Genomic DNA, 13833 nt, shown 5'->3' with positions numbered 1-13833 from the left:
TCCCCTAATTTGGCAGTTGACGATGTTTGCAGTCAACCATCAGGATGGGCGATGATATCGTCCGGGGGGGGGGGGGTTATTTTTTGTTATTATATAAATATTATTCATTATGTTACTTTATTACTTCACTTATTTTATTTCCCAAATGATGACTCATCCGCGATGATCCAGTCTAAACTGAGGGAAGTGAATTTAAAAAAATAAAATAAACAAAATAGAAAAGAAGTGGTCCGGTCCTGCGTTTGATTAGACCGGTGAAGCGAGCGACCGTGTCTCTAGCAGAGCAGACGGACTTAAAGTTTTGTGTTTTTAGGGGAAGTAAGGATGCTTTGTTACGTGTGGGAGACTAAGGACTGTGATCCGTCCCGCAGCTCTACGTGAACGAGCAACCGGAATTTAGGAGAAGCGGGTCTCCCGGTAAAAGTGTGTCGGGGCAGAGCTCGGAGCACTAGCTCACGCAGTGTGTAAGCTTCGAAGCAGAAAGGGCGCTCAGTCTTTAGAAACCGTTCAAACAATCACGTGGATTTATGTTTCCAGTCGTGTCCTGGCAAAATAAAGGCTGATGTTATTCCCACATATTTACGTGCAGCCAAGATGCAGATTGCAACGTTTCACGCATGGATTTTATGTTTATGCTAATGTTGTTAGCCCGTGTTAGCATACTGCTAATCCTGGCTTCCGGCTCAGTTTTTCAACAGAAAAAGCACTGACCACACGGATTAAAATTAAAATGATGAGCAAACAGGCGCTTTATAATAACCGTAACATTAATAAAGGCAAGTTTAGGAGATCATCTTGTATAATACCGAGCTGACGTATCTATGTATGTAACCGATTGGCGGAACTACGTTTTTGTTCCGGTTTTTAAAAACACTACTGCGCATGTGTTAATGATTTATTCCGACCGAAAGTGTGACCCATGTGAATTTTTTTTATAATCTGAAAAAGCTTTTCTGGGCCCATCTACACGGTTGGATTCTAATCCGACCAATAATTCTCATCAAGATATTTTGCACATGTAACCGCGTCTTATGGTGTCGACTCGCAGCGTGGCGGGGGCGTGGCATCACGATGGTGTCTCTCCATCGGGATGTCAGTCACCCATCACGATGGACGATGGTATCGTCCATCAGCACAACCTAGCTCAAATTATTCAAGTTGTAAACTGACGAATCAGATGCCTCAATAAAAGTAGGTGGCCTCTCGTCGAACATTAGAAGCGTTTGATTGACAGATTCTCTCGGGCCCGCTTTCAGTGTTAGAGGTGTGGTCTTCTTACATGGCCTTCTAAAAAACTTTAAAAAAATACCATGCTCAATCCTGATTTTAGAAAGTAGTTGCCATAGAAATGTAGACAGACCGATCACGGCTTACTGAGGACATTTGGTTCCAACATGGTATCGTGGAAAAATGGCAACTGAATTTACTTAATTTGGTTGTAAATGGAAGCAAGGCATTTTGGAGTGACTTCACATGCGATTTGTCTAGTTATATTATATAGTCAATGGTTGTGTAGTCTCAGTTCCCTTCAAGTCATTGACCTGTTTCCCCAGGTAGTTATGGGATGTTTCCTACCTGTTCTCAAGATTATTTTTCCAAGATTATTTCTAATAATTGCTCTAACTATAGATCTCTTCTCACCAAGTTGTTCTCTTATTGGAGATTAGTTTATTCCAGTGTTGTTTAGGTAAACAATTTTGTCCCTAGATAGCTCTTTGGTCTTGGTCATGGTGGAGGGGTTACAGTCTAATTGTTAAGGGTGCGAACAGGTGTCTTTTATCTAAAAAATGAGTTCAAACAGGTGACACTGATACAGATGGCCACTGGAGGATAAAAGAACTTCTTATAGAAAAAGTAAAAAGTCTGTCAGGGACAAAATTCTTGCTTGTCTTTTTAGGTGAAAAATACTAATTTACTGCTTTATTATACAAATAAATTATTAAACTATAATACAATGTGATTTCCAGGATTTTTATTTCCAGTCTGTTTCTCACAGTTGAAGTATATAGTACAGACCAAAAGTTTGGACACACCTTCCCATTCATTTGACTGAAAAGGTGTGTCCAAACTTTTGGTCAGTATTGTATCTATGTTGGACATTACAGATCTCTTCTAATCTCTTTAAGAGGAGAACTTGCAGAATTGATGACTGACATACTTTTTTTGCTACACTATTCTTTATTTACCTTTATGTTTCTTTGAGTCATGTTTTTAATGACTGTGTTTTGTACTCACCTTATACTGTCGTATGTGAATGTTTATAACATACTAAGATCACAAGGAATATTGTCCTAAATGCTAAGTCACTTTCTACAAAGTAAAATGATCCCACAGGATTAGGTCATGAGGCTCATCTGTTTGACCACATTGCAATAAGAAATGTACAGAAAACTGTTCTGAATGTGCAGTTTGGTGTAAAGCGGTAACCAGCTCACTCAGATTTGATGTAGGGGATTGAATTACAATGTGTATTTGTGTGTGTGTGTGTGTTGCTGCCAGCTGGATGTGTCTGGTATTAGGTTACATAAGGCATGGAGTAGCTTTCACTGACTGTCTCAGATCAATTAAGAGCAAAGATAGGAAAGAAAGTGGGGTGGTGGGGTGGGTGGATGGGTGGGGTGGGCTTGGCTGCAATTGAAACAGAGTGGATGAGGAAAGTGGAAATGAGTGAACATTAGGTTGACAGGTGGAGGCAGAACAGTGGAAGGTGGTGCGACAGTGTGGTAGTAAAAAAAAAATGTGGAGGATATTACAGGGGAGAGGTCCAGCAATGAGATAACTGCAGCACCGCTGAGGAAGAAGATGGCTCCTGAAGGAATATATTGACATACTGGTAAATATGCTCTGTCGCTGAATCATAGCAAATCTCCCCTTTGTGTGCATTCCCTCTCAAATATATCCTCATGATACCGAAGCAGGCACAGCTAAGACATCAAAGAAATTCTGGACATCCAGAAGGGATTTGCTCTAAATTACATTTCAGTTAATTGTTTTAGATGGGATGCGATATTGAAAGCAAGACATTAAAATAACAGTTACTTACAGTTGAAATTGCTTCAAAGAACAGTACTTGATTGTAATGTCAATGCCATAAAGGTTTTTTATTGATTCCTTTGTATTGTTTTTTTTGCACAATACAAAAATTCCAATAACTAACGGATGCTGAAAATGCTTGTCCTCCTCCATGTTTGTTTGCGAACTGCCTGCAGTTTGTGTTTGCATTTCACACAGCAAACATTGTTTTCATAAGGGATTTATTTTCCCCCAACTCCTGCTTTCCCAAAAGTCACCAGAGCCTCAAAAGAAACAGACAGGACATATTTAATTCATTCACGACGATAAGTGGTTGCAAACGTGATAAATGAAGTGGTTAGGCCCATACTAACCAGTTTAGCTCTACTCATGATGGTCTGAATTCCCTTTAAAGGTACAGGCACCGACAAACATAGGTCATCTCTCTGACTAATCATCTGATTGGCAGGTTCATTATTTGTGTGTGCAGTTTTTGCATTCATGCTGTGCGACACAAGCCCACTCCCAGATCTGGATAAACCCAGGTTTTTTAACGGATTCATAGACATCCACGCTCGAATGATGAAGTCACCCAACAACACAGAAGCTTTCCGATGTTTGCAGCCTGAGACTTCAGTTTAAGAAGCCAAAGCTACTCAAGTGAGAAGGAATCAGAAAAGCCAGTCCTCTATTGCTTCTGCAGCACATTAAACAGAAAAGGAAAAAGGAGCATCACATAAAGACATTTTGCAACTCGTGCATGATGCATAATTCACTTTACCGGGATTATTAAGCAAAGTACCATGTTTTTCTGACCATAAAGCGCACTTAAAATCCTTGCATTTTCTCGAAATCCACAGTGTGCCTTATAATTCGGTGGGCATTGTGTGTGATTTCTGGTTGTTTGCTGCTGGAACTGATTTCTGGACTGGTGCACAACTCTCAAAAATCTGTCCAAATGTTTACTTACAACTTTGGTAAACTATGAAGTTCCACCACTTGATGCGATGTCGGAGTTTTATGTACAATAAGGTATGAAAAGTATTTAGTCTGCCCGCAGTGTGCAAGTTCTCCCACTTCAAAAGATGAGAGAGGCCTGTAATTTTCATCATGGGTATATACCTCAACCATGAGAGACAAAATGAGTTAAGAAAATCCAGAAAAGAATTTATTTGCAAATTATGGTGTAAAAAGTTTTTGGTCACCTACAAACAAGCACGATTTCTGGCTCTCACAGACCTGTAACTTCTTCTGTAAGAGGATCCTCTGTCCTCCCCTCTTTACCTGTATTAATGGCACCTGATTAAGGTCATAATTTATTTTAAAGACACCTGTCCACAACCTCAAACATTCACACTCCAAACTCCACTAGGATCAAGACCAAAGAGCTGTCTAAGGACACCAGAAACCAAATTGTTGACCTGTACCAGGCTGGGAAGATTGAATGGGCAATACTTAAGCAAATTAGTGTGAAGAAATCAACTGTGGAAGTAATTATTAGGAAATGGAAGACATACAAGACCACTGACAATCTCCCTCCATCTGGGAAATCCTGCAAGATCTCACCCAATGAGTTAAAATAATCACAAAAACGGTGAGCAAAAATCCCAAAGCACACGGGGGAACTAGTGAATGACCTGCAGAGAGCTGGTACCAAAGTAACAAAGGCTACCATCAGTAACACACTACACCACCAGGGACTCAAATCCTGCAGTGCCAGACGTGTCCCCCTGCTAAAGCCAGTACATGTGCAACCAAAATAAACCAAACCAAACCAAAATAGAACTTTTTGGTAAGAACTCTACTCATGGTGTTTGGAGGAGAAAGTATTCTGAATTGCACCCAAAGAACACCGTAACCTACTATAGGGCTGGGAGATAAAATTATAATTACATATATTGCGGCATAACTTTTTCTCTATAGAAGAATGAGTTACAACATAATCTGGATATAAAGGTCTGGATAAGAATTGATGCATTATGAATAGCCTATTAGGAAAACAGATTTGAAATTTAATTACAACTCTAGCTCAGTTGAGCTTTTGGGTATAAATCAACACAGCAGCAGGAACTAAAGCATCCAGAATTCTTCCCATATTTTCAGCTTCAGAGCTAATTACCTGTGTCTCACTGAGATGTTGGGTCAATACCCACCTGACTCATCACCTGTTCTCAGTACCCTCGGCTCATACTGCTTCCTATGCATTTCTTGCTCTGATTTAAAGCAGCACAATAATTTGTCGTGAATTAGGACACCTAAGTCAGTTTTTACTTCAAATCCTCTTGAACATCTGAAGCAGGACTTCTGAAATCACACATGCTAATCTCGCCTCCTTTCTCTGTAATCCTGTTGTTTGTGTGTAAGGTAACGTTGTGGACATTACATCAGGTCATTAGGTAGATTAGGCTATTTAAAGTGCGTCACATAAACCCCTTAAAGGGATATTTATACAGCTCTGACTTTTACACTGCACGGCGTCTCACCGCTAATACACGCTGCAGCTCCCTCCTATTTATAACCGTGTCTTCATCTCTTTCTATCTCTTTACCCCTTTTCTCTTCTCTCTGCGTCACACTATGCGTTGAGTGTGACAGAGGTGCAGAGGCGGTTTAGATGCGCGCTGAAACAGAAGCTGTCCTCCTTTCTTTCTGTCTCTCTGTGTCAAACACTCAGCCTCCAACAGAATAACTGTTATTTAAAGACCAGAGCTGTACTTGCTTATTAAAAAAAAGAAGCCCCGGAGAGATGGATGGGTGCAAAAGGAGATTGGAAGAAAGAAGGAGAGGAGTGAAGGAGGTACCTAGTGATGGAAAGATGAGAGGAGGAGGAGTAGGAAGGGGATGATGTCATTTCTTAACCCTATACCATTCCCCTCTTCTCCATCCTGTTTCCTCCTGAGACTCTTTCTCCCCTCCTCCTTTTCTGTCTCTCCACCGGAACTATATTTAGATGTGTGCAGCTGTGAATGAGTGTTTGTGTTTTGGTGCTGCGGCACTGTGTTGCTCACTCTAACATGTCACTACTCCTTTTACCAAATTTCTCCCCCCCCTGCGCTCCTCTTCTCACCATTTTCCTGTTGTCACATGCTGTTTATTTTGCTCCCTGCATCCTTTCTTTTAATCCTTCCTCTTCGGTCTTTTAACAGGAGATGTACTTAGATGTTCTGTGTGGGTCAACTATGGGAGTCCCAACTGCCCTTACAGGTGGATACGGGTTGGATGTGGGCGAAAAATGGGCAAACTTGTACAGGGCACATGGGTGGTTTGCACAAAATTTTAAGATTGTAGACCGCTCAGTAACCCAGTAGGGAGAAGATGTTCATGAAGGTTTTTTTCTAAGGACATAACGCGGGCGACAAGTCGTAGCGAACACTTGCAAGGACAAGGAAGAGTGAAGTAGGTGAGAAGCAGGTGTTTCATATGGATTTTTCATTTTTTTCACCCCCCCCTCCTCCAAATCCTGCACACTGCGCAAGGGAATGTGCTGTTCAAGTGATAAGTCCGCGCCCATTGCGCACTCCATGCACGTTCCGTGTGTGCAGCCTGACTGTTGGAAATTAGAAACTTAGACCATCGGCTCATAGTTTTGTGTGGGCATCCTACGGGCGTCCCACTGGCACTTACACATCACCTGAACACCCCATGCATGCAGCATTTACAGTACAGACCAAAAGTTTGGACACACCTTCCCATTCATTTGAATGAGAAGCTGTGTCCAAACCTTTGGTCTGTACTGTACACGTGCTCAGTAAGGGGGCCAGTATGGGCACCTCACCAACGACTAACATCATGAAAAAAATAGGGTTTGCAAGAACATCTTAAAAAAAGATAGCAGAGCAAGAATGGTTATTTTGACAAATACAACGTCTTTGGGTTTTGGCTTCTTGGAACTAGATGGTACTTCCTGTTTGGAGCGTGAGGGGGAGAGGTCACTCTGTCTAGTTTTAATCTTCAACCTTTATTTGTCGTATACTGAAACTGAAGATAAAAATGTTACTGTGTGCCCTAAAATTGTATTTATGAAACCCAGATATAGCAGAGTTTAGCAATGATTCAGAAAAAGCAGAACTGACAGAAATCATGGAAACTGTTTAATTGGATTGGACTCATTTGCGTGGGTAATGTTTTAAAAGCTGCTGTTGTGACTCAATGAGCCCGTAGCAACGAGATGCTCACCAGTTTGAGTCCTCCATGTTCTATTAGTTAATGTTTTCCCCACATGCCAAGATTTTTTATGCTGCAACATGCAGTACACTAGCATAAAGAGGATGGAGATTACAGCTAAAAAATACCGTCAAGCATTGTTGGTGGGTCTTTGGTCACCATCTCCAACACTTTCCCACCTCTTTCATTCTCTTCATCTCCACTCTGCCACATTTTTTCTCACATCTCCCACGAGCCTTTTATCCCCTTCATCTTCCATCTCTTCCTCTCACCTCTCCTCACCCTGCCAGTCTGCACATTCTCCGTTCCCTCCATCTTTTCACCTTTTCAGCGTTTTTTTTCTTCTTGTCCCAGCAGGGCACATCCTTACACAATTACTCTCCATTAAAAATGGATTAGATTTCACCTTCACAGTGTCTGTCGAGGGAGAGCAGAAACGAGGGAAATGAGGAAGAGATAAAAAAGTGGGTTTGACAACTCTGTAAAGAAATAGGGAGGGAAAGACCTCAAGGAGGAGACAAATACCAAAGAGAAGAGAAGAAAGTAAGTGAAATTCACACTTTTCGGTTCGTGTTTTGTCACAAGGGAGAGTGTGAGAACTTTGCTGTCACGCTTCTGTCCAATGGCTGCAATTCAAGAACAAACTGGCCACTGAGAACATCTCAATGCTCGGAGTCCACACTAAACCCAACATACAACAGGCATTGTGTTTACAGGAGAAGCCAGAGAGGAAGTGAAGCCAGGAAAAGTTCATCGGGAAACATGTGTATAAAGACACATCACGAGATTCTAAACTTGGAAAAATAAAATCCTCTTTAACCCCAATGTGTCAGGTAGCACGAGACATAAATCCCAACGCCACCCTAAGTCGATGTAAAAGAGCAAAGGGCAGTTTTGGTCTATTCGAGTGCTGTTCCGTGCCAAGAGAAACAGATGGGGGACGAGTGCCTCCAGGAGATAGTCAAGAACTGGAAGAGCTCCAAACCCCCCCCCCCCCATCTCCACCCCTTCCGCCATTACACATGAGGGTTAAGAAGGGTTAAATCTAATCCACCCCTGCTGTGTTTCTGTGGTGACGTGTGCGAGTGTGCATATGAATCTGGGATCACCCTCTTTCCTGCAACACAGGTAGTCTAAACTGTTTCCCAGTTTTCTTCCCTTTCATAGATTATCTGTCCAAAACACACCGATTAACCAACATGTACACACACACACACAATTTAGAAAAGTCACACTTAGGTATTAAAATCAAATCATTAGTCATCCTGGACGTTTTTGTAGCAGTTAAGGAGAATATATAGCCTTTTATTTAATGTATTATTCATACCGCTGTTTTTGATGTGCTAAATCAATTATAGCTAGCAATAGGGGATGAATGAGCACATCCCCTGATGAAGTGAATTCTTCCCTCTGCAGGTCGATTTATGAATTAGAGGTTTAACTTGCTGTGTCCATCCAGCTGTACTGTTTCATATTAAACTGAAATACTGCAGATGGATTTCTTAGTGTTGTTTATCGCAGGGGTTATGTGCTAAAAATAACCCACGCTAAGTAAAATCTGCAAAGGAGACATCTTTACTTTTTACTGTTATTCCAGATGTTTTAGGCTGTCAAACCTCTCACGACACATTTTATACACCTTACACATTTTCAGATTTTTCTCTCTTGTTTAAACTCTCAAAGTTCAAACCTTCATAGAAAAATAAGTCAACTTGGAAATGATTTCAACTTCCACAATCCAGAACCTATTTTGATCCTTTAACACCGAATATGTTGCGACACACGGTCTTTGACGTACTATGACAGATCCGCTTTGCCACACATTACTAACGTAAAGTGCATATCGACACAAAGTCGCTTTTCTCTGCCTCAGAATCAGCAGATTTATGTTGTTCGCATAAACACCTCACTACTGTGAAGTGTTACATATTAGTCCAAGACTTCTTTCCTCCACTTCAGAATCCACTGGAATTACGTTAATTGCGTAAACGGCTGAAGAGTTACCGGTACCGAATCCACAGAATGTCAGCGCCCCGTGTTAAAGGGTTGACGTTTTAAATCGATGAACGATGAAGGGAAAGCATTTTTGTCACAGTGTTGAGCAGGGAGTGACACTCTCCTGTCAATCAGCATAAGTTTGATTGTCACTCATGTAACAGCAAACGCAGAATAAATGTTGGTGTGACTCTTTGTCTCCATTAAAAAAACATGTAATTTCATTTATTAAACATTTGATTTTCATATTTATTTTATTAGGTTTTTTAAGTCTATTACCATAATCCTTGCAGTCATAGGTTGAAGTGTTTTAGACCACACTCTGCATTCAAAGGATTTTCAATATAATTTCTTTCGCTCTTTGTTTCCTCTGGTTCTTCGTCGTTGGTCCTCCTGTCCTCACAGAGCACCTGTACGTCTCAGCTTTGAGTCTGTTCTTGGCATGTTGTGTTACAGGCTGGAGAGCACACTGGACAGGCCTTTAGCGATCAGGCCATTTATTCTCTGGCCTCTGTCTCTGGTGTGTCTCTTTAGCTGAACATCCAGAACTGCCACTTGTTATGGCAGCTCTTATCGCCTCTGACATCGTCTTCATATCCATTCAGGCCTTGTTTCTCACAGCACCTTTTATTCCCCTCTGACAGCCCTTGATCTAGCCTGCTTCTTATTGGAGGGTCCTCCCTGTGTACTGTTTATCCCCTAAAGCTTTTCCACTGGCTCATGCCTTGTTGGAGCAGGCAAGTAATCTGTTAGGGAGATAAATATGTTAAGAAATATTAAAAACCTTACCATTCTCCACAAAAATGGCTTGTTGGAATAACGGATATAAAGAATAACAGGTTTTTTTTTTTGTCGTATTTATTTATTTTTTTGTGTTATAGATTTAACAGTTTTTTTGCTGTTTACTCATGACAATAATTGTTTTCTAGAAGTACTATCTCTGTCAAATCCCATAATTCTCTCATTGTTTTTGATGTTGCTTTACTGTCCAGAAACTGAGTGTAGAAGTCTGGCCCCCCCGGCCTCTGGAAACAATTCTGCACTCTTTGAAACGGTTCAGTGATCCCTGTGCATCAGCTACCTCCCTCTCGTCTGTGAAAAAACATTTTTTTTTACTTGACAGCCAGCAGCAGGTCCTTTTTCATGATGACAAACAGCAACAGTGTTCTGGAGGAAAGCCTGTGTTTGAGCATCTGCGTTGCGGCGTATAAAGATGTTCCCAGAGTCTTTAGTTACTTTTGAGAGAAAGCTGTTTTTTTTTTTCTCCTCTAATCGCTCTTTCTCTTTCTGTCTTCAATCTTGCAGACGCCCCGGTGGCAGAGTTACATGACCTGTTCTGTAAGAAGCTGCAGCAGTGCTGCGTGCTGTTTGATTTCCTGGACTGTGTGGCCGACCTGAAAGGGAAAGAGATCAAACGTGCGGCCCTCAACGAGCTTGTGGAGAGCGTGGCAACTAGCAGAGGAGTCCTCATAGAGCCTCTCTACCCAGAGGCTATAAAGATGGTAAGAGGAACGGAGGAGGAACCTAGAGGTTAGAGGTTAAAGAGCAGGGTGGAAGATTCCAGATTTAGTTAAATAAACTTCTGGAAACTTACTCCTGAAGTTCTATGGATCCATTTTTAAATTGAATGTAAAACGTTAGAGCAAAATTAATTATAAATTCTGATCTTTCACAAAAAAAGTTTAATATGAGTTCTGACAAAGACGAACTACCGCATCAGAGACATGAGACCAAGAGTGGCTGGGTGAAGAAGGATCTGCTGCAGATAAGCTGAAGATGTAAACAAAGCGAGGTGAAGAAAAGACAAAGATGTGGAGGAAAGGAGGGAGTGGAGAAAGAAGAGCAGGTAACACAGATAAGTTGTGATAACTAGAAGCATGGCAAGGAGAGATAAAGGGGAGTGCAGCGCAGAGAATGGACAGCAGAGATCCCAGAGGGCATATAGAGGAGCAGAGAAGGAAAGAATATTAGGGGAAGAGAGGGATGCCTGCAGCAGAATAAAGCCATATAAATAGCTATAGAGCCACTGTACCCAGAGGAGATAAAAAATGCTGATATGACAGAGCAAGAAGGAGGGAACCTGAACCAATATGTGGTTATAATGAATCGGTAATATGTGCACAAGCTAAAGGAAGCACCAGTGGAACATAAAACCGATTAAAATAGTGCCGAAGTCTGAAATAAGTCCCACATAAAGATTCAGATTATATTAAGCGTCCTGGGGTTTAGCAGAAAATATTATTTGAAGCACCACAGAAAAATGATTGGAAATAATTTCGACCCCTTTGAGCATCTAGGTTAAATCAGCTGCACGATTAAAGTGTTGCTGCATTTACTGAAGGAATAGCTCTCTGCTCTGTTGTTCTCGAAAAGGTCTGTGCGGAAAACGGAAACCAAAGAGAGAACCGTTTTTACAGGCAGCAGCCTCTTTTTAAAGATTTGTAAGTAAAAGCTCCAACTTAAAGCTTTTTTTAAATTTTATTTAATGCTTGATTTGAATGCAGCCCCTTCACACGAGTTCTTTTTTTCTTACTTAAGTGGCTCAATAAATAATTATGGAAAAACATCAATCTGACACCTGTTTTATTAAAACTTTGTGTACAACAAGAGTGGATAATAATATTTTAGTTTTTTTGTTCTAAAACTGTCATGATTGCTGCTGTAATAACTGCTACGTTCACAACGGGAATGTGACGCACGTTCAAGTACGTGCTAACTAAAAGCGAATATCTGAATGTGTGTTTAGCACATAGTGTTCACAGTAGACCGTCGCTACCTGAAACTAGCGTATTAACATACAGTCGGAGAAAGGCTTGGTGTGAAATGTCGAAGCGATGCAAATCTTGCTCCAGGCTTTTTTTTGTGTCACATCTCTATTCCAATATATGAAAGACTTGGTGTTGTATGATTCCAGACGGGCACAAACCGCAATTATTTATTTGGCACTTGCGTGAATTGAAAGGGACGTCAACCAAACGTCACTACAAAATCCAAGTCCCTGATTGGTCAACGTTCAACCTAGTTTAACTTTCAACACGTATTTTGTACAGTCGTAAAAACTTGCGTAGCATCGCAGGAACACGTGAGTTTTGAACACTAAGGCCCAAAATGTTTCTTATTATTATTTATACTTATTATTTCTCTTCTTATGTAGACACTTTTATGCAGGTTGCGGGACATTTATGGAAGGAATTTTTATTTATCTTAATGATATTTATTAGACTAAAAATTATAATAGTCAGATTCTTTTGAATTAACTTTTTTTTTTGGTCAAAATCTTTCTTTGGTCAAAAAATAAATAAATCCATTTCTGTATTATTAACTAAAGTATTGTGCCGACCCCTTAAGGTATATGCCAAAAGGTGAACAACAACAACATTTATTCACGTTATGTTCTTTTTTTCAAAATCAGTTTTTGGCTGTACGGTGTTGCAGTGGTTAGCGCTCTTGCGTCACAGCAAAAAGGCCCCCGGTTCAAGTCCTGGCTGGGGGACCTGAACCAGAACATCAATGCGGGGCCTTTCTGTATGGAGTTTGCATGTTCTCCCCATGGATGCGTGGGTTTTCTCCGGGGACTCCGTCCAAAAACATGCTTCATTGGTTAATTGGTCTCTCTTAATTTTCTCTAGGTGTGAATGTGAGAGTGAATAGGTGTGTGATTGTGGACACTCTACCATGCGACAGACTGGCGACCTGTCCAGGGTGCCTCCTGCCTTTGCCCACAAGTGGCAGGGATAGGCTCCAGCAGCCCCGTGAACGGAAGATGATGATGAATGAATGAATTTTTTGTTTACACTTTTAGACTTTTGGTGTTTTTAGGATTTTGTTATCTTATAAGATAAGATGATAGGGAGCTGGTTTAGCTCGTGCTGGTTTGCGGCGCCTTCTATCCGTGAAACCAGGGTTCGAATCCGGGCTGCTCCCTATTCCCTTTTCTGCTTCTGTGCCGGTCCCAAGCCCGGATAAATTGAGAGGGTTGCATCAGGAAGGGCATCCAGTGTAAAACATTGTCAAGTTAACCATGCGACTCATCCTCGAAGGAGAGGTTGTTTCGCTGTGGCGACCCCTGATGGGAAAAGCCAAAAGAGAAAGGTGATAAGATTAATTTCTGTTGTTCTTTATAAAAAAAAAGACAAATGTTTTATATTATTTTAATTGGTACATTTATTTATACTATTAATTAGATTAATGAGTTGCTTTTTTTTATTTTTACAAATTCTTTTTAGATAAATACTGTTTGCATAGATTTTTGATAAATCAGATTCTCATGTCTTCCCACCTCTGCTTCACAGAAACCACTTTAAAAAAATCTTTTCATTTTTCCTTTTTCTGTAACAAAATTTCATTCAGACCAATATAAAAAAAAAAGCAAGGATGCATTTGATCATTTATTCCTCACTAATCTCCTCTTCTGCACACCCACCCACATGTCCACCTCCTTTTTTCCATATTCCATAATCGTTCTTCATCGCTTCCTCTCCCTCTCTGCACCCCTCCTTCAATGTCCACTCCTCCTCTTCCCTCTTGTCTCTCCATATCTCTGACCGTTTTTTTCAGATCTCCGTAAATATCTTCCGCACACTTCCTCCCAGCGAGAATCCGGAGTTTGATCCCGAGGAAGATGAGCCGACACTGGAAGCCTCCTGGCCTCATCTGCAGGTAC

The 13833-nt window shown here is 41.0% G+C and overlaps 1 protein-coding gene across 1 annotated transcript in view; it reads left to right on the top strand.

Annotated features, from left to right (window-relative positions):
• The window catches only part of ppp2r5b (protein phosphatase 2 regulatory subunit B'beta), a 50563-nt gene that overhangs the window by 18201 nt on the left and 18529 nt on the right, over nt 1–13833 (top strand). Inside the window, exons 2-3 of the mRNA XM_020711626.2 lie at nt 10476–10672; nt 13728–13829. Of these exons, the coding sequence (XP_020567285.1) occupies nt 10476–10672; nt 13728–13829 (299 nt within the window). The remainder of the gene's footprint in view (nt 1–10475; nt 10673–13727; nt 13830–13833) is intronic.

The sequence above is a fragment of the Oryzias latipes genome, chromosome 18, assembly GCF_002234675.1.
Source record: "Oryzias latipes chromosome 18, ASM223467v1".
In the NCBI taxonomy this organism is placed as follows: Eukaryota; Metazoa; Chordata; class Actinopteri; order Beloniformes; family Adrianichthyidae; genus Oryzias; species Oryzias latipes.
Note: the sequence above shows the minus strand (reverse complement) of the source record. Positions and strands in the feature narration are given on the sequence as shown.